The sequence below is a fragment of the Falco biarmicus genome, chromosome 3 (genome assembly GCF_023638135.1).
Source record: "Falco biarmicus isolate bFalBia1 chromosome 3, bFalBia1.pri, whole genome shotgun sequence".
NCBI classification, from domain to species: Eukaryota; Metazoa; Chordata; class Aves; order Falconiformes; family Falconidae; genus Falco; species Falco biarmicus.
In genome coordinates this window covers 14,252,045-14,270,711 of record NC_079290.1, presented here as the reverse complement: position 1 = coordinate 14,270,711, position 18,667 = coordinate 14,252,045, and the positions used below count along the sequence as shown (strand labels likewise).

The following is an 18,667-nucleotide window of genomic DNA, read 5'->3' as shown; positions in this document are numbered from 1 at the left end:
GGACACGGTGGAGGGGCTAGAGCAGACAGGTAGTGCCTTAGAAGCTGCTGCCCAGGAGCAACGAGCTGCAAACAGAATGGCATTCTTGTGGAGCATATGAATGGGAATAGAAGAGCATGTTACCACATGAAAAAGAACAAGTTTCTGCACTAACCTTTACCACTCAGCTGACGTCACCTCCCTCCCCAGCAGTGAGAACAAGGCAGAGGATTGTTATGACCGGGTAAGATGATGAAGGATTAAAGGATCCTTGAAACAGAGAAAGTAGCACAGGGAGCGAACCTGAAGCAAAAGGCAAAACAGTCCCTGCACATTGCCCACACAAACTAGAAGGGTAACGAGGAGGACACTAAATCTAGCATGCAAAGTTTTGTTTGTTTCCAGATCCACAGAATACACGCCGAGAAGAGGACTTCACTATCTGCTTCGAGCAAAGTTTCTCTATTGGTGAATTATGCCACCTTAGTTCAACCAATTTCACGTTGCTTTCACAAATGTCCTCAATTAAAACCATCTGGGGTGCCCCACCTCCTGTTTGGAACACAGAGCAAAGCCTTAGGATATTAACCTGCCTGACAACTGAGGTCGGTGGGTTCACAAGTAAACTCATCCTGGAAAACTAAACAACAGCAAACAAAAGCCATAAAACTAGTAAGAGGTAGAAAAAAAATAGATGGCATGAAAAGAAAGAGCCAAGTCCTTCAGCTGATCCCCTTTGCTCTGGAAAAGCACTTCACAACAAAACACACTTCAAGTCCTAGTCTCCTGGGAGGGCTGGCAACAAAGCAGCTTTTAAAAATAACTCTGGTGGCAAATATTAAATACTTGGATGCTTTCCAAATAATCTATCACAGAACCAGCTATCTTTACTGCAAACTGCAAATACAATTAATACCTAAAAAAAGGGAAACCCCTTGCTTCTCGGTGTGTTCAAATGCTTAGATTATTTTTCCATATTTTGTTTTAATTTTCTGATCTGTGGGAACCTATAGCAACACTTCAAAATCTCCCCTTCTTGCAGATTTTTTAATATCACTTTCTTTTCTTTAAATTCTGCTTCAGCATTGCTTCACTTTCTTGCTATTATTGTTTCCCTTCTTCCTTTCTTTCATCCTGCTGGTTTTAGAACTTAAAGCTCATAGTTCAAGGGCTCTGTACCACTATACATTCAGTCATTAACCCCTTTACTACACAAGGTGACCAAAAGGGGAGCAATGGACGATTTCAAGCAAAAATGCAACCAACCCTGGTTTAGCCATCAGCAGCTGCACTGGAGCTGCCAGCACCGCAAAGCAGAACGCCGTGTCAGAAGCAATGGCAGAGTTACAAGCAGAGAAGCAACTCTAAAATGTGGTCCTGCGAACCACAGCTGAGCTTTGCCGCAGCAAGCACATGCTCTCACCCAAAGGGAAAGGGCCCTGAGGAATATCAAAGGCAACCCAGAGCGTGCAGGGAGCACCATGGGCAGAACTGACAGGTGGGACACCTGGAGATGGACAGGACAGATGCTGGAGAGGTTGTTGAAATAATGGCCTGGACGTGGTGCAGTGGTACCACTGCTTGTGAACCTCACAGTCAACAAGTATCTACTGGTCATAACAGTCCCCCTTCCAAATGGGTAAAGGATTTGCAAAAGCAAAGCAGCATGGATAAAAACAGTTTGATCTGAGTAACGAGGTACTAGGGTTCATTCAGGAAACTGTATTCAGACAAAGAAAGTTGCAAAACTTTTAACATAAGCAGTAAACCAAGTTTCTTGTTCATTGCTACTCTTACTCCACAGGGTGGGTGGAAAAAGTAGATGAAGTCATCAAACCAACACTGAAAAAAAATATATCTTCCTACATGGAAAAGTCTACAACAGCAGCATTCCTCTGCTGCACTTTCACACTAATAGCAGGGAGAGAAATGGAAGAGGCAGAGCATGGATTGTGCTGACATTGAACAGGAAGAATTCACATGACTGTTTCTTCACAAAGGTTGCAGAGATAATTTAAATGCTTTTGGTTGTGGAAATCTGTGGCTTCATCATGAATATATGCATCATAAATAGGCAAAGGAAGTTGTGAAGTGTTTTTTTCTTTGGTGGGCATGGCCAGACCCAGCGCAGCATTAAGATCACAGCACATTTTAGCTGTTGCGTCCATATGTGGTTTAATAATGCACAGTAGGGTCATAAGCCGCTGCTCTGCGTTCTCCCACTGGAGTACGGGTACAATAGTTGTGCAAAAACAAAGGTGTAGTCCTTGTGTACATGTAATTAATGCATACACATTAGCAATTTATCATAACCTGCTTCAAACCTGTACTACTGAGCATCATGGTTTAAGCGTTAAAACGCTGAATGGGGTGCTTGCCTCTGCCCACTTCAGCTCTCCAGGCTCCAGACACTGCTCCAAGACATGTGCCTTGGCTCTCTCTGCCTGCTGCAGAGATGGTAGGTCACAGGCAGCTCTCCCACCTCTCTGGACCCATTCTCAAAACAGCAAGACAATAGGTCAAGTGATCCCACACAGGACTCGACTGTGTTCTGACAAAAGCAAATTGAGGAGAATAAATAATCATAACGAATCATCAGGATAGTGAGGGAAAATCCCCATTGGTAAGAGTACCTGAATAGCTTACGGCAATCGGAGTGTGGTTAAATGGAATGGCTGTTCATCAGTGTTGGAAGATAACCATATTGACAGCTTACAGACAGCAAACGGTGTTCTTTCTTCCTGGTACGTAACTGAGCATCTATGAATTTGCAACAAACTAGTCTCTTACAAAAACTTCCTTCACTTTGCAATTTAGGCAGCACTATCACTTCCCTGTTCAAGTTCACATGCATTTTGTCATGGCAGCTGTACAGAACCTGAGCCCTGAGCCCTGTGCTTGCTAACAGGCCACTCTCCTTTGGGTCCATCACCTGAACGCTTGTGTCCTCAGAGGGATGCATCCCTGCCTCACCACGGCAACACGAGCCTGGTGAGCAGTCAGCAAGTCTTTTATGTTGCCAAAGATGGGATTGCAGCGCTGCAACTCACCACCGTGATGTGCAGTATCACCAACCACCTGCCACTGCCTGCTGTCCTGCAGCGGTCAGGAAAGGCCAGTCCACCCTTCCCACCTCTCCGGCATGAAAAACTCCCTGCAGACAGAGAGTATGGCACAGCAGCCAATTACCAAAACATCTGTGTGGAAATGTCATGGCTGGGGCTGCGCTCCATGTTTGTTTCTACTTCTCCCACACGCTGCACAGGGGGACAAACCTCCAAGGGCCAGTTCCAGACACTGCCACACCACTCCAGAAAACTCCCTTGTCAAAATTAAATGTTAAAATACTCATCGTTAAATGTCACCATTAAGTCAAAATAGCTGGAGGTTGTTCAAATCAGAAATGAGCTCCAAGTCGTTCCTTTGCCAAGGACAACGAGGGGTTTCAGGCTGTTTTGGTAGGTCATGGACTAACACAGATGATCCAAGAACTGTCTGAAAAAAGATCATGCAACTACAGGTCAGATGCAATTAAATTACAGGCCTTATCCAGCACCTACACCAAACCTTTCCACCCTGATGCTTGTTTCCAACATACAGTGGAGGTCATTTTAATTACAGGAGCACCAGGGTATTCTCAGCTAAAAAACTATTTTCCACACAGCCTTCCTCACCTCTTCAGCTGTCCTGCAGAGCCACCCTGGCAGAGAGACCACGAGAGAGGCAGAGGTGTGTCCGTCAGCTGTGCCTGTACCTGCGGCACGGAGGGCACACTGCAACACCCACACCAGCAGCTGAAGCTGTCAGATGTGGGGCACAGACAGAGGGATGGCTGATGATGGATGCTGGCAAAGCCCATCCCAAAAAATATCAAGGAAACAACACAAGACAAAGATACAGCTGGCTCCAACACCTTGGATGTGCCACATGGGTGGGATCCGATACTCCAGGAGCATCAAGAAGTAGCAGGGGAAGAAGCCACGGGATTTTGAACATGGTGTCAGGTCCTGGCACTCACCACATGGCACGCACACCATGGGACAAGGCTCAGGCACCAGCCATGCGGCACGTACACCCCGATGCAAGGCTCTGATGTAGAGAAGATGTCGGGCAGAGGTGGTAAGGTAGTAAGAAAGGAGATTGAAGGGTGATGTTGGGGTGTGGAAGCACCAGAAAGCACAGAGGGACACAAGAAGGGCAGGTGCTCATGGCATTAGTAGGTTATCAAGATCTCAGCAAAGCCCAGACTGGGAAAACAGCCTAAAATACAGGCAGCCTGCAGCCAGAGTAGAGCACTATGGACTACCTACAGGTCCTTAACAGGTGGTGGTGGGAAGATAAAGAACAGGATTGGCCTTAGGATGGGCCCTTTTACCCTTTGGGAGCCGACAGTGCCTGTGATGCCTGTCTATGTGTGCTGTCCCACCCTGGCCTGCGGCCAGGATTTATACCCTGCCTTTGGTCCCTGTTCCTGGGTGCCCTGACAGAGACAGGGAGATTCAGCCTCCACTTTCGGGGTAGATGGCCATTACACTGATATGGGGGACACATCTGGAGGAGAGAGGGCAGTGGGTGATGATAGGAGCACCACAAAACCGTGGTGGACATGCTGCAGGACGGCTGTGCTGAGCTCCTGGGCTAGAAAGATAAGCTGAAATGGTCCAAACCCCATGTTTGGAGAGGAGGAACTGGGTCCTCCAGCCCTAGAGGCAGGGATGCAGGGGCCAGCCCCCACCACCGCCGTGCCCTGCGATGTTCCCGGCAAGTCCTCATTCCCACAGGAGCTGCCTGGCCAGCGACCCGTGGTTACCGGTACCCCCGTCTCCCGCCTGGGCCCTGGGGGAACGGCCCGGCTCCCCGCACGGGGACAGCCCGCACTGGGGCACGGTGAGCCCGGCTCCCCGCACCGGGACAGCCCGCACCGGGGCACCCGCGCCTCCGGCCGCTCCCCGCCGTTCGTTCCCCGCCCCGGAGCAGCTCCCCGCATCGGCCTCCGGCCGCGGCCACCCCACTCGCCCTGGGCACCCGCGGGCGCCGACCGAGTCTCGGCAGGGCTGCCCGTGCCCGGGGCCCCGCCGGAGCCGGCCGCGGCGGCAGCGGCGGCAGCAGCAGCAGCGGCGGCAGCAGCAGCAGCAGCAGCAGCATCCGTCCCGCAGCGCCCACCTGCTCCCGGCGCTTCTGCCAGCGCCCGCAGGGGCTCTCCTCCAGGATCTCGCTCTCCTCCTCGCTCTCCTCCTCCTTCTCCTGCGCCAGCCGCGCGTCCGGCTCCGGCACCGCCATCCCCGCGCCGCGCCGTGTCGAGCCGAGCCGTACCGAGCCGCGCCGCGCCGCGCCGCGCCGCGCCGCGCCGCGCCGAGCCGAGCCGAGCCGAGCCGAGCCGAGCCGAGCCGAGCCGAGCCGTGCCGAGCCGAGTCGTGCCGCGGGCTGACAGCGCCGCGCCGGGCCGGCCCGGGCTCGGCCCGCCCCACTCCGGACGTGCGGCCGCTCACGGCCCGCCCCGCCAGGAGGGGCCCCGGGCAGGCCCCGCACCCCCCCGGCCCCGGGGATGGGCCACCGGGACCTCGCGGCCGCAACGCCCCCGCGGGGCCCGGCGCTTCCGTCCCGCACCCCTCGGCTGCTCCCCGCACCTGCACCCTGCCCAGAGGCGGGGGCGCCGGGGCTTGTCCCGCCCGCCCCGCAGCCCCGGTTGCCGGGCCTGAGCCACCTGCCTGTCCCACCTCCGATGCCTGGCCATCTTCTCCCCCCGGCCTCCCTCCAGGCATCTGCCGCCCTTCCAGCTCCCTCCCGGCGGGGTCTCCGAGTCCCCCCGCCCCAGCAGCCCTTCCTTTTATTGTCACCTTCTCGCCATCTCCCCCCCAGAGCCGCTGCTGGGTGCTGGGGCTGCACCTCCTGCCTGGGCTCCCCTGCCCACCCAGAAAGTGCTTCACCAGCTCTGAGCAAGAAGTCTTACAGATGTTTTCATTCCTCCAGAAAGTTTCTGGCTCCTTTGATATTTTTCTTCTTTTCCTGGCCATCTCTGGTTTCTTTTAGCACATTCGTTAGTTGTTCCACCCTGCTTCCATATAAGCACCGGTGCCAGCTCGCTGTTCTGGGAGACGCTCAATCCTTCCAGATCGTGACTCCTTTTGGCCAGTGTGGTTACCCAAGAGGGACCGGGGTGAGGGGTGGCTGTTGGGCAAGGAGGTGCTGATGGCACACACCAGATAATATATGCAAAATCCCATTCCCTGAAACACGCTATAAACCAACAGGAGGCATTTCCTTGCGCAGGCAGCCACCGGGTCCTGCCTGGCAGCCAACTGGGCTGCTCTGGCAGCGGCACCAGGGTAACTGGTGCCACCAGCTACAGCTGTGTGGCACTGCCATGGGTGCTTTGGCAGGGCCTGAGCTGCTGCTGCCCACACCAGTGGCATACCCTTGTCTGAGTGTGCTTGGTAAATCCCTGCTGGAAGGCTGTCAGGGTGAGCCCTGTGCTGACCCTGGCAGACCCCACCATCACCTCCTGGACTACAAAAGCACATCTTGGGGCCCCAGCCACCTTTCCGCAGTCCCCCATGGCACTCACATGACAGCCACCCAACTCTGGTTCCCTGTTGCAGCTTTGCCAATTGTCTGCCAATTTGTCTGTACCTGATGAGGGGGCAGCCTGTACTGGGAGTGGGGGGGGATCTGCCAGTCTGAACAGACATCCTTTGCCAGTAAAAGCTCTGTCTGAGCAAGGAAGATACGCCAAAAGAGATTTTGACAACTGGCCAAAAGGTAAAAAGCAGCGCTCAGAAGCACTGAAGGCAAGAACCTGAGCAGAAGATAGGTAGAGCCTGAGGATGATGAGGGTCTAAATGGGGTCACTGGAGAGATGGGGCTATAGTAAAAAAAGCCGTTTGTTTTCTGCTGTAGCATTTACTTTGTAGGAAGCCTTTCTTTACAGGACAGTCAGAGGAATTGCCTCAAAATGAGGTGACAAAAGAACAGATTGTATAACAAATCAATAACATGAATGGTGACAAATTGCCAGGCTGAGAGATTTGCCGGAGAGGTTTGGAGAAACGCAACTGTTAAATGGCCGGAGGAGTTCTGCAGTACCTAAGGCAGACTCTGTACCAGGCACTGCTTTTTCAACACGTTCACAAACAATCCAGAAAAGGGATGAACAATGAGTTGGCAGAGTTTGCTGATGACACCAAACTATTCAGGACGGTCAGCTCTAAAGCTGGATGTGAAGAGCTGCGCAGATTCTTGTGACACAGGAAGGGGTATCAAAAGCGTGGACAAGGTCTCACATTAAACTAACAGCTTGGAAAGCAACAGCTGAGCTGGGGATACACAGACTGAGAGCAGCACTAATGGCATGGAGGGAGCACGTAGGAATGGTTATTCACCATTTCGCTCAAAATGGTAGTTGGGATGCCTGATGAAAAGGCAAGGTAAGAGCTGTAAAATACATGAATGGGAGTAATTTTTTACTGAGTATTTCCTGGGGTAAAATGTTTGTGGGTGACACATGGTAGAATTCATTGCTATAGGGTGTCTACAGCAGCCGAAGTAGAGAAGGATTTTAAAAGCCATTAGGCCAATTTGTGGGAGAAAAATTGATTGAGGGCTATTAAACACAAAGACACAGATGTAGCCTCTGACTCAAGAGGCCTCTAAGCTGCAGGTTGTCAGAAGCTGAGTCTGCAACTGATGAAATATTGCTCGGTCCCTGCTCTGGTTCTTGTGTTCTTCCTCTTGGGATCCGCTCTTAGCAATTTGCAAAATCAGGATGCAGGGATAGGTAGAGCTTAGATCTGACCCACAGGAGTTGCTCTCCTGCTGCCTACTGCTCCATGCTTTCTGGAGAAGAAATACTTTTGGTCTTCACATGTTCTTTGTGGACCTCTGGTGTCTTCATTTTGACATGTGCTGGACATGCCCTTAGCCGAATGTTGCTGTGTCCCTGCCCATGCCCAGTGCTTGGGCAGCTCATACACAAGTCTTTAAGCTCATTTGAGGTATATAAATTGCATCCAGCAGCATGAACCGGCTAGGTCCTAGATCTCTCTGTTCAAACTCACTTTGAGTGCAGTGTTCTCAGCGTGCGGTACCCTTGACTTCTTTGGACACATGACGGGAATGACAGGAGGTACTGCAGAATCGGTGAATGTTCTCACAGCAGTGATCATCCTCTGTATCATCACTGCCCCCTCATCCCCAGCTCGACAATGCCCCTATATCCCAGTACCTCTTTCCTCACCCCCTCATCCTCAATGCCTCATCCACATCAGAGCAAACTTCTTTATCTTCCTTCTATGACTTCTTTTTTCTGTACCGGATAACACATAATAGAGCATATTTGTCTTGACTGTTCATTTTCAGGCATAAGTCATACAGTCTTTCACTCACTGGTTGTCCTGACTGTCACATAACCAACAAGCAGGAGAAACCTGGTCCATCCTGGTGGCCTCCACACTCTTGTACTGAACGTAACCTCTTGAACCAGCTGTCTGTCCTCGGTTGTTCTCCAGGGTTCAAGCTGTTAGCCATTTAGCTGTGAAGTCCAAACTCACCCATGGACAGGGCAGTGCGGGAATCCTGCACTGCATTCGACCCCTGCCCCAAGGCAGCTGTCCCAGGGAGATTCAACACACCAGGCTGCTGCACCTCCCAGCCTGCCTGTGCCCAGGAAACAGCAGGCTTGTGCCCATAATCTGTCTTTTCTGCAGTGAGAACAGGGCTCTGCTGTCCCACTCAGGCTCAGACAAGCAGGCTGTGGTAAAGCAGGGGCCCAAACCTGGATTTCTGCTGCCAAGCATTGCCCGTTGGATGCTGTTGAAGTGTAACGCACAGACAGGCCCTCATGTCCACCAGACCAGGCAGGGCTCTGCTCCACACGTGCGTTTGGAGCCCAGGTCTCTGCCTGCCTGGAGCCATGTGCTCTGCATCATAGCCTTGCCCTTCTCTGGGCCAGGAGCTGGCTTCCATCTCCTCCACCAGCCCCTATGAGGCAGTTTCCATTGGGGATCCCTCAGCGCATGGCATGCTGCAGAGACCTTTAGTCACAGTCTTTGTCCTGTCCATCTGCCAGGCCTCTCTCTCAGGTTGGTCCTCTGCTTTGTCTCACCTCATCCTACCACCAGTTTGCGGTCACGGACCCTGTGGAAGGTCAGCACGGTGCCACAGAGGGAAGGCTGCTGGACACACAGCTCATGTGGCTTGCTGCTGCCTCTTTCTGTGAACTCCTCTTTGGTTGTTCTGAGCACAGGAACACCTCTGGAGTGCCTCCATTTGGGCTGGGGCTCTTGGCTAAGGAGGTTAGGGGTCTCAGGCAGTGAGATGACGGGTCTAAAAGTACAGGCTTTGATTTCCATCCAGGATTCCTGCATGCGGGAAGTGAGGCAGGAAGGATTTGCTGCTTGGGGTGAGTTCTTCTATTCCGCTGTCTCAAAGGGAGAACAAACCAGTTCTGCTCAGCAGTCCCTGGGCAAGGTGGCCCTCAGAGATGTGGAACTGGGATTTCTTTCTGGTCTCATTCAGGTTCACCAGGTAAGTGGGGCACTGCTACCTCAAGGACTGTGGCTTGAACTGCATTGCCGTGCTTTTAGTCATGGTATGACTGGAGGAGTGCAAAGGATCTGAAAGCTGCTTTAAAGTGTGGCAGTCCTGAGGGGTTTATCTTGCAGTCATGGGCAGCTAGCCAGGAGCTCCTTGTTTTATTTAATGTGGGTCCCAGATATGTATAATTTTAAGTGTGCTCTGACTTTAAATTGCCAGCATCTGAGGGGATTTCTGAACCCTTTTCAGGGTTAGTTTGCTTTTATTCCTTTCCAGAATGCTCTGCAGAATCTGGGTTTTGCAGGTGATGCCATGCAGCTGGGACCACCCTGCAGGAGCAGGAGCAGGAGCAGTAGCAGGGCATCCACATCGTGCTGCCCAGCAAGCCTGCTGCAGGGCTAGGGCAGCGCTGGCTCCTGCAGAACACTGGTCTTTATGATACTGAGGTCTGGGCTGAAGCTCCATGTCTCCCTGCCTCCCCTCCCTGCTAGGAGGCCCCTCTTGGCTTGCTATTTTTATCTGCATTTGATGGGTAGGGCTGGGATGGAATGACGTCAATTTTTGAACAACTTGCACTTTGTTACGGTGTGAGGTTCAGTCTAGGTGCCAGACTGACTCTGTGAAGGCGACAAACATCTTCCCTGATGCTTTGTCTTCTTTCAGCACATTTGTTTTTTGTATCTGCAGGGCAAACGTGTGGCCAGTACATAGCCTCTCAGGAATCTGTTTGTGCTTACTGAGTTAATACATCAGGCTCTAACCTCCTCTGTTCTGCAGCTCCCCACATACGCCCTTCACAAAGGCATGACCTACACCAGTGTGTAACCTGCTAATGTAATTTAGATGTGTGAATTCACAGGAGGGCAGGCCAGCACACATTTAATGCCACAGGATCAGAGCTTTCCTGGGAATAAGGCAGAGCAGTTTCCTGAAACTACTTCTTACAGCTATTACGGCTGACAGTATCTCCACTGTCACCCCTGGGATGGCACATACTTCTGCAAATCTCAGGGCAAGGGCAAAGGCCAGGCCAGAGAGCTTGGTGAGGGGCTGCAGACTTTTGTAATGTCTAAGCCCCACTCATTCGAGCTCTGCCTGTGTTCCCACTGGAAGCTCCCACACAGTGCAGGAAATGCATACCCAGCTCTTCCATAAGTGTTTCCGTAAGTGGAAAGAAAGCCAGCGTGTGTAACAGTGCACCGCGTAAACAGAGGTGAAGCTGACCGCAGGAGCAGGGTGCAGTGTGTGGGTGTGTGCTGGGATGAGGGCATTTGCTGCAAATAGTCACAGCTCGATTCTAAAAATGGGATGGTTTGAAGCTACTTGGGAAGGCTCACCCATTTGTGAGGGAGCAGGGGGATGCAGGGGACAGCAGCCAGGCTGATGGGCAGAGCTAAGCAGAGGGAAAGGCTGCTTGCAGTGGATGGGGGGCAGTGGCTGTCTGACCATCTGCAGATGTGAGAGCACAGCCACGGACTGCAGGACAGGCCCTGAGTGATGGAGGAGCTGGACCCAGCGGTCAGAGGCAGAGAGGCATTGCTGGGAGGGAGGAGGGCATCCCTGTCTGACCAAAGGGGTGGAGGGAGGGAGCCCGGAGCTGTGGCACAGAGGGGCAGTGAGGGGTGAAGGGGAGCAAGGTCAAGGGCAGGGATGACAGAGGGAGGTGGGGGTCAAAGCCCTGGGAGCACTATCAGTAACTGCCCTGCGAGAGCCAGCTGTCAGAGCGCGTGAGGCTGCTGCTCTGACTGGTACTCCCACCAGAGAAGGCTGATTTTATTTTCTTTGTTGCTTGTAGTTGGTCATGCACAAAGGGCGCCTGGTTTATGTCAGACCTCATTGCCTGCTCTCCCTTTCTTGGCAGGCTCCTGCAGGCAGCTGGAAGGGCTCAGTGCTGCTCTGCAGCCCTGGAGGGGACTTGATCAGAGTTTCCCAACTCCTGGCCTCTTTCACAAAGAGGGAAGCCTGGCTGCAGGTAGTGGTCTCAGTGGAGGACAACATGTTCAGTGCAGCAGCACACCCTGTGCTGTGTGCGGCTGCGGCGGCCTCCACCGCCAATGTTTCCATATCCCAGCCTCCTGTGTTCAGCTGCCAGGGTATTTCCTGCTCTTCAGGCCATAGTTTCCTTTCGTAAATCTCAGCCAGTTACTTTAGGTCCCTTCCTGGTTTGCCTCCCTCTGCAGCTCCACTGCTCTGCAGGACATGCAGCCTCAATAGAACCTCCTGAAAGATCCCCTTCTCCCTGGGCAGAGCTGGCCAGCTCCGGGCTCTTCCCCTACCCCAGCTCTCAGATGCTGGATGGATGCAAGGGAGCAGGGAAGGCAGTGTCTGTGGCTGTGTGGCAGCGAGGGACGGTGCCATGAAATGCTTCAGCTGCTGGAGCCCTGCAGCCAGTTTGAAACTCTCTCTCCACAGTAGGAGAGAGTACAGCAGTAAGGAGTTAAGTGTAGCCTGGGCTGTTACACTATAGCTGGGGAATCCCCTGCTCCAACAGCCTTTAAACAGGTTTTTGACCTTTTAGTAGGAAAAAGAAGTAGAAGCAGTTAAGTGGAATATTAAGCAGAGCTTTCATCATAACAATATCTTTTGTTCCTTTTTATCTTTGAGGTAAAAACTTTCATTAGGAGAAACAGACTTTCAGCTGAGCATGAAGATGATGTTAGCTGTTACCTTTGGTGTTTGGGGAAAAAAGTTGGTGGAGACACTGCAGAGCTCTGTTGCTAATACACACACACACACACACTCTCACACCCCTTGTGCTGTTAAGACAAAATCAAGACAGTTGCACACAACAGCGGATTGCAACAGTAGTGAAGCCAAAAAAATAACTTGTCTCCGGTAGCAGCCTTGCTGCCACACAGATGTGGACACATCCCATGTCCTATCTGCCACTAGGAGATTGGATTGTGCTGAAAGAGGAATTGTGAGAACATGGGCTCTAGGAGCCAAATTAATTTAATATTTTTATCAATGACTTTGTCATAAAATATCAGGTGCAGGTCAGTGAGCTTAGCTAACAGGTGAGATTGTGAAATGGTGGAGCAGAAGGCTGGAACAGCTTTCAGGGGCAACGGGTGACATTGAAGGCGGAACTAATAGTCATGGGAGGAAAATGAATGGTACAAAATTCAAAGTCATGCCCTGGAGTCACTGAACAAACATTTATGCCATAAATTAGGCCTCCAATTTAGGAGTCATTAAAGAGGAAATGGCCTGCATGCGTTCAGCTATCTCTGGATGAATGTAGGCTGCCATGTAATTCGGCCATGAAGACGTGGGGCATTCTTAGCTCTGTTGGGATGTATTTCCAGAAGAGGCAGATAGTGCCAGTGTTGTTGTTTTAAAGAGCATTACTTACAGACCATGCACCAGCCATGGTGGAAAACATGAATTTGTTGTAGAAAAGGTGCGGAGAAGAGCAACTGAGATGACTGAGGGAATGCAGAGAGGAGATGAGAGCAGCCCAGCTTGATATCTTGTCAAAACAGATGTTGAGGGGAGATAAGATTGCCCAGGGTAGCTTTATCAGTGAAAAACACTGGAGCACGAGGTGATCTGCTTAAACTGATGGATGGGTTTTGCATACAAGGAAATTGGTCTGAGTCGTCTGAAAACTAGAGGGATGTTTCTAGCCGCTGGAGAAGGCAGACTGGAACGAGCTCCCAGAGCAGAGGTATAGCGAGTCTGCCCATTTTGCAGAAAGATTTCTGTGGAAAGCTGCTGCCCAGCAAGGATCAGGCACGCTGATCCAGGAACACCCTGCCAGCCACATTTGCTTTGGGTGGGTGGGCTGATGCGCTCCAGCTGGGTAATGGGCCTGGCTGGCTCTGTGTCCTGCACTTGAGGGCACTCTCATGGAGGTCTGTGGCCCCATGGGTGGAGAACACCACTGCTCAGCATGGAAAGCTGCTGTGCTGTGGGCACTTTACCTGCTTCTCCACTCGTGGCTGTGGTTTTGCTTGGCCTGTGGGCATAGCAATGGGTTTGCTGGGTTCCTGTTCCTTTTCCAGCAGGCCAGGTCCCAGGGCTTTTGCTCTCAACCCCAGTCTTCTCCCATGAAACTGCAAAGTTACCCAGTGTGTCCACTGAGGTGCGATGTTCCTGCCAGGACTGGGCAGCAGACACTCAGGCTGCCTGACCCTTTCTTTTCCCCAGTTGCCCCCATGCCTCCAAAGAGTATTCAGATACTATTCAGATGCATTCAGTTATGCAACCAGCTTATAACTATGCAAATGTATGCAGCTTTTCCCTTACACAATGTCCTGTTTTCTTTCAGCTTCTTTTTTGGAAATTCAGCACTTCCTGTGGGAGTGCAATCTGAGTCCCAGGGAGCCATCTGGAACTCCTCCAGCCTCGGATCCCCAGTCAGGCTGGAGCTGGTGCTGACTCCTTTTAGAAGCCTTACCACCCTGGCTGCTTGAGTCCTCCTGCCCACCATCTTCTGTTTGCCTACACAATCCAGGTCCCTCAGTCCACCCCAGAGCCAGTGGCACAGGCTGGTGCCAATCCCCTGCAAGAAGCAAGGACACAGAGGGGGGCTGCATCTGCATGGCCTGTCCAACCCTGTAACCTGGCATCAGCCAACAGCAAGTGTGTAGGAAGCAGTGTGAGAACAAGGGAAGCACATACCAGCACTTCTCTGGTATGTCCTCAGAGGCCCTGGGGGTTTGTGTCTCTGGGAGCTACTGAAATAACAATCTCTCTTGTTATTTAGCAGCCCTTGATGGATTTTCCACCAAGGCTTTTTCCAAATGCTTTTTGAATCCATAGAAACTTTTAGCACCCAGAACATCCTGCAGCAGGGAGTTCCTCAGCTTAGCTACGCAGAATACACAGAATTATGTCCTTCAACCCAAACTGGCCTCATACTGGATTCTACAATAACCCTCAACCCTTGAGCTGAAAAAGGTGGTGAATACATCTCTCCACTACCAACTAGTATGCCATCCATCTTGGTTGTCTCTCCATCTGTGGGCTTTACTCAGTCCTTCCTTAAGTTTCATCGTTCTTATGCTTCTCTGAGTCCTCACGGAATGGGACGAGATAGGAGAATGGACACCTCAGGAGATGGTATTCTGTTCTCTGCTGTCCTCTTAGTAGTTTCCAGCAACTCCATTCCCTCTGCGGAGTGAAGTGGAAAGGTTTGGGAAGTCCCTGTGCTGCTGCATGCCCATATTAGCCCTGTGTCAGTCTTTTTGTTAGTAAGCTTCCCCTGATAAGGTGGGGTGGTTCAGCCTGGAGAAGAGAAGGCTCCAGGGAGACCTTTAGAGCACCTCCAGTACCTACAGGGGGGCTACAAGAAAGCTGGAGAGGGACTTTTTACAAGGGCCTGTAGCAATAGGACAAGGGGGAATGGCTTTAAACTGAAAGAGGGGAGATTTGGGTCAGATATTAGGAAGAAATTCTTCACTGTGAGGGTGGCTAGGCCCTGGCACAGGCTGCCCAGAGCAGCTGTGGGTGCCCCATCCCTGGCAGTGCTCAAGGCCAGGTTGGATGGGGCTCGGAGCAACCTGGTCTGGTGGAAGGTGTCCCTGCCCATGGCAGGGGGTTGGAACGAGGTGATCTTTAAAGGTCCCTTCCAACCCAAACCATTCTGTAATTCTATGATTCTCTGATGGAGTGGGTCTGGTGCCCCTGGGACATGAGAACCTCTGCCAGCACCTTCCTATGCCTCCCCAGCAGGGATGAGTGCTCCTGCTGCAGGCCATGCCCCAGGGCTGCAGGCTCTGTGTGGCACATAGGGCTCCAATGGCTGTCCATGTGTGTAACGTGAGGGTGGCTGGGATGACACCACTCAGCCAGCCCCAGGGACAGCCTGTGTGCCTGGCTATCCCAGTGTTCTTGCATGGCTTCAGAGCTCTGTGCATGTGAAACCCTCTCCAGTGGCACCCACCACCATGGGTGCATCCAGGAGTGCCCCTTAGCCTCTCCCTGTGGGCTATGCTTACTGTGGCTTTGGCCATGTGCCAGCCAGACCACAGGCCACGTGCCCAGCAGGATGGCTGAACCTGCCCGCAGCTCTTGGGGGGGCTACAGCCCTTGCAGCTTTCAGGAGCTGAGCAGGCCCCAAAAACATGTCACCATCCCCTGGGGCAGCATGATCTCCTGGTGGGGCTCATCCCTGGGAAGTCTGTCCCTGGCTAAAGGACTGGCTTGCATCCTCCCTGTCCCCTTGTGAGCAGAAAGGTGACAAGGCAGTACGTATGGTGTGGTGTGTGAGCTCCAGAGCAGAGCAAAGCCCTGCAGCTCAGTGGGGTGCCGCTCCCCATCTCAAGTTAGGGCTCACAGGGCTGGGGCACACAACCCTGTGTGTACCAGAGCCCCGTGGAGCCCCTTGGCCCCAGTGCCACGGCCCTGTGTGCATAGCAGGGGGCAGCAGGGAGGCCGTGCCGTGCTCAGGACCAAGCCCATGGGCATGGGTGCCTCAGGCGGGTGTCTGTGGGGACCTGCTGGGTGGCTTGATGAGACCCCACAGGACGACAAGACAGGGCCAGGCCTGGGTGCCCTGGTCAGGGCTGGAGCTGTGCACCTTAGACTGTGGAGGCCCCAAAGGCCCCATGCTGTACGGGAGTCTGTGGAACCCTGGAGGGCCTCAGGGTGCCTTGGGCCAGGGAGGGCCCAGGCTAGGGGGACTCATCCTGGGGGGGCCAGGCTGGGGGGATCCACTGTAGGGGCATGGACCAGGGGGCCATGCTGGGGGTCCTCGGCCTGGGAGCAGGTAGCAAGTGGTGCTGGTGTGAGGCTCAGCCTGTCTCTGCAGGCGGTGCAAGGTGTTGCTGGGCAGAGCTGCGTCCCTGGCTGAGCAGCACCAGGGCTGCAGGTGGGCTGTGAGGCAGCCAGGCCTCCACCAGCGTGGGACTGACACGGCCGTGCCAGGCAGGATGGGGTGCAGAGGTGGAGAGCAGCTTTGCCAGGAAGGTGGTGTGGGGCAGCCGTGAGTCCGCAGCCTGAGGCCCAGGCATGGCTGAGGCCCCAGCTGAGGGCTCGGCCTGCCTAAGGGACAGGCTGAGGGTTCAGGCCCTCTCAGGGCCCAGCTCAGGGCCAGGCCCAGGGCTCAGGGCCCAGCTCAGGGCTTGGCTTAGGGCCTGGCTCAGGGCTTGGGCTGGCGAAGGGCTCAGGCAGGCTCAGGGCTCAGGTAGGCTCAGGGTCAGGCCCAGGGCTCAGGGCCCAGCTCAGGGCTTGGCTTAGGGCCTGGCTCAGGGCTTGGGCTGGCGAAGGGCTCAGGCAGGCTCAGGGCTCAGGTAGGCTCAGGGTCAGGCTCAGGGCTCGACTCAGGGCTCAGCTCAGGGCTCAGCTCAGGGCTTAGCTCAGGACCCAGCTTAGGGCTCAGACTGGCTCAGGGCCTGGCTCAGGGCTCAGGGCCTGGCTTAGGGCTCAGGCAGGCTCAGGGACCGGCTCAGGGCTTGGGTAGGCTCAGGGCTCGGCTTAGGGCTCAGGCAGGCTCAGGGCTCGGCTCAGGCCCTGGCTCAGGGCTCCCGCAGGCTCAGGACCTGGCTCAGGGCTCGGCCAGCTTGAGGGATGGGCTGCAGTCCAGCCTCTCCTGAGGGCCCGGCTCAGGGCTCGGCCACCGTGTCTCTGGGACACCGTGCCGGCAGGGGGCAGCAGCTGTCTTACACGCGGTGTCACAGGCAGGAGAGCCTGTGTGACACACCGGCACGCATTGGTGCACAGACACAGAGGCATGGACCTGGGCACGCAGACATGGACACACACAGACACATGGACACGCAGGCACAGATGTGGGCACAGACACGGACACACACAGACACGGACCACACAGACACAGACACACACAGACACGGGGGGAGGGACACACAGACAGATGGGGCCGCGCGAGGAAACACAGAGACACAGACACACAGAGAGCCCGGTAACAGGCGCACACATGCACATAGACACACACCCCGCAGGCTGTTCCCTGTGCCCCCTCTGGCACCACCCCCCCCCCAGCACGGGGCTCCCTAGGGCATGGCATGGCCAGCCCCACTTGTGGCTCTGTGCACACGTGTGTGTGTGACTGTGGCACATGGCTCTGCAGCACATGCATGCACAGCTCTGTGGCACACACCTCCGTCCCCATGGCTCTGTGCGTGCACGCAGGGGTGTGTGGCAGGGAACCACACTTGCACTCCCCCACTGAGCAGCATGGGGGTGCTCCCATGGGTGCTTCTCCCTCTGTGATGGGTAGTGGCATTCATGGGCACAGGGTTATTTCCCTTGAGGGTGACACAGCATGGGAACAGGCTGCCCAGAGAAGCTGTGGAGTCTTCTCTTGGAGACATTCAGACCCCACCTGGACACAGCTCTGTGCAGCCTGCTCAAGGAGAACCTACTTGGGCAGGGGGTTGGACTAGATGATCTCCAGAGGTCTCTTCCAACCCCAATCATTCTGTGGTTCTGTGAGTCTGTGATTCTGTGACTCAGGGTTCCCCTGGCATACATGGGAGCAGTCCTGCCCTGCATGTGGTGTCCTCACTCTGCAGAAGCACTGCCGCTCCTGCGAGTACACCCAGCAGCCTATCACCATTGCAGGCATCAGAGCCCTGGCACCAGCACCCTTCTCCCCGCCAGTGCTCACGTGCAGTGAGCTCCAGCAGCCCAACAGCCCCCCATGACCCCAGCCTGCAGCAGCAGAGCTGAATGACAGGTCAGAGCTAAATGTCCCATGGGAGACCACAGCCACATGTGCTGCCCCTGCTGCTTACTGTTCATCAGGGCCAGCGTCCCGGCTATCCTGAGCAGAGGTTGTCTGTCCCTCTGCAGCTCTTCTGGGGCTGCCAGTTGTGCTGCCTGCAGCTCCTGCACTGGGGTTTCTGCCTGCTCCCATCTGTGGCAGCCTCCAACCCATCTGACTGGGGTGCTGGCCCTGCATTTCTCTTTGTCATGGCCTGTGTGTGCACGGCATAAAGCTGCAGGCACAAGCCTTCCTGGACCCTCCCCACAATGCCAGGAAAGCTCTGTTGGGCAAAAGAAACCTCAGCAAAGTAGTAGTTGAGACAGCAAGGAGTTTAACCAGCGCCCGCCCCATTCTGCACACAGGTTTGTCACTGCTTGTTCCTGCCCTCAACTGAGTTACGTGGGAAGCAAACTCTCAGAAGTGCCCAGGCCATGCCTACTCCACGAGCTCGCTCCTCTTCTGGGGTGGGTGATGCTAGTGGTC

At 54.1% G+C, this 18,667-nt stretch overlaps 1 protein-coding gene across 6 annotated transcripts in view; it reads right to left on the bottom strand.

The window, feature by feature from the left end:
* NRBP2 (nuclear receptor binding protein 2) overlaps positions 1-5,956 on the bottom strand; it is a 30,114-nt gene extending 24,158 nt beyond the window's left edge. For 2 of the 6 annotated variants that reach the window (XM_056333656.1, XM_056333661.1), the window contains exon 1: positions 5,143-5,436. In XM_056333656.1, the coding sequence (XP_056189631.1) occupies positions 5,143-5,259 (117 nt within the window). In that variant the 5' untranslated portion in view covers positions 5,260-5,436. Of the gene's footprint in view, positions 1-3,344; positions 3,475-3,653; positions 3,675-5,142; positions 5,437-5,929 lie in introns of those variants that run through there. The other 4 variants (XM_056333658.1, XM_056333660.1, XM_056333657.1 and 1 more) reach the window with 4 other exon arrangements.
* Between the last annotated feature and the right edge of the window lie 12,711 nt (positions 5,957-18,667).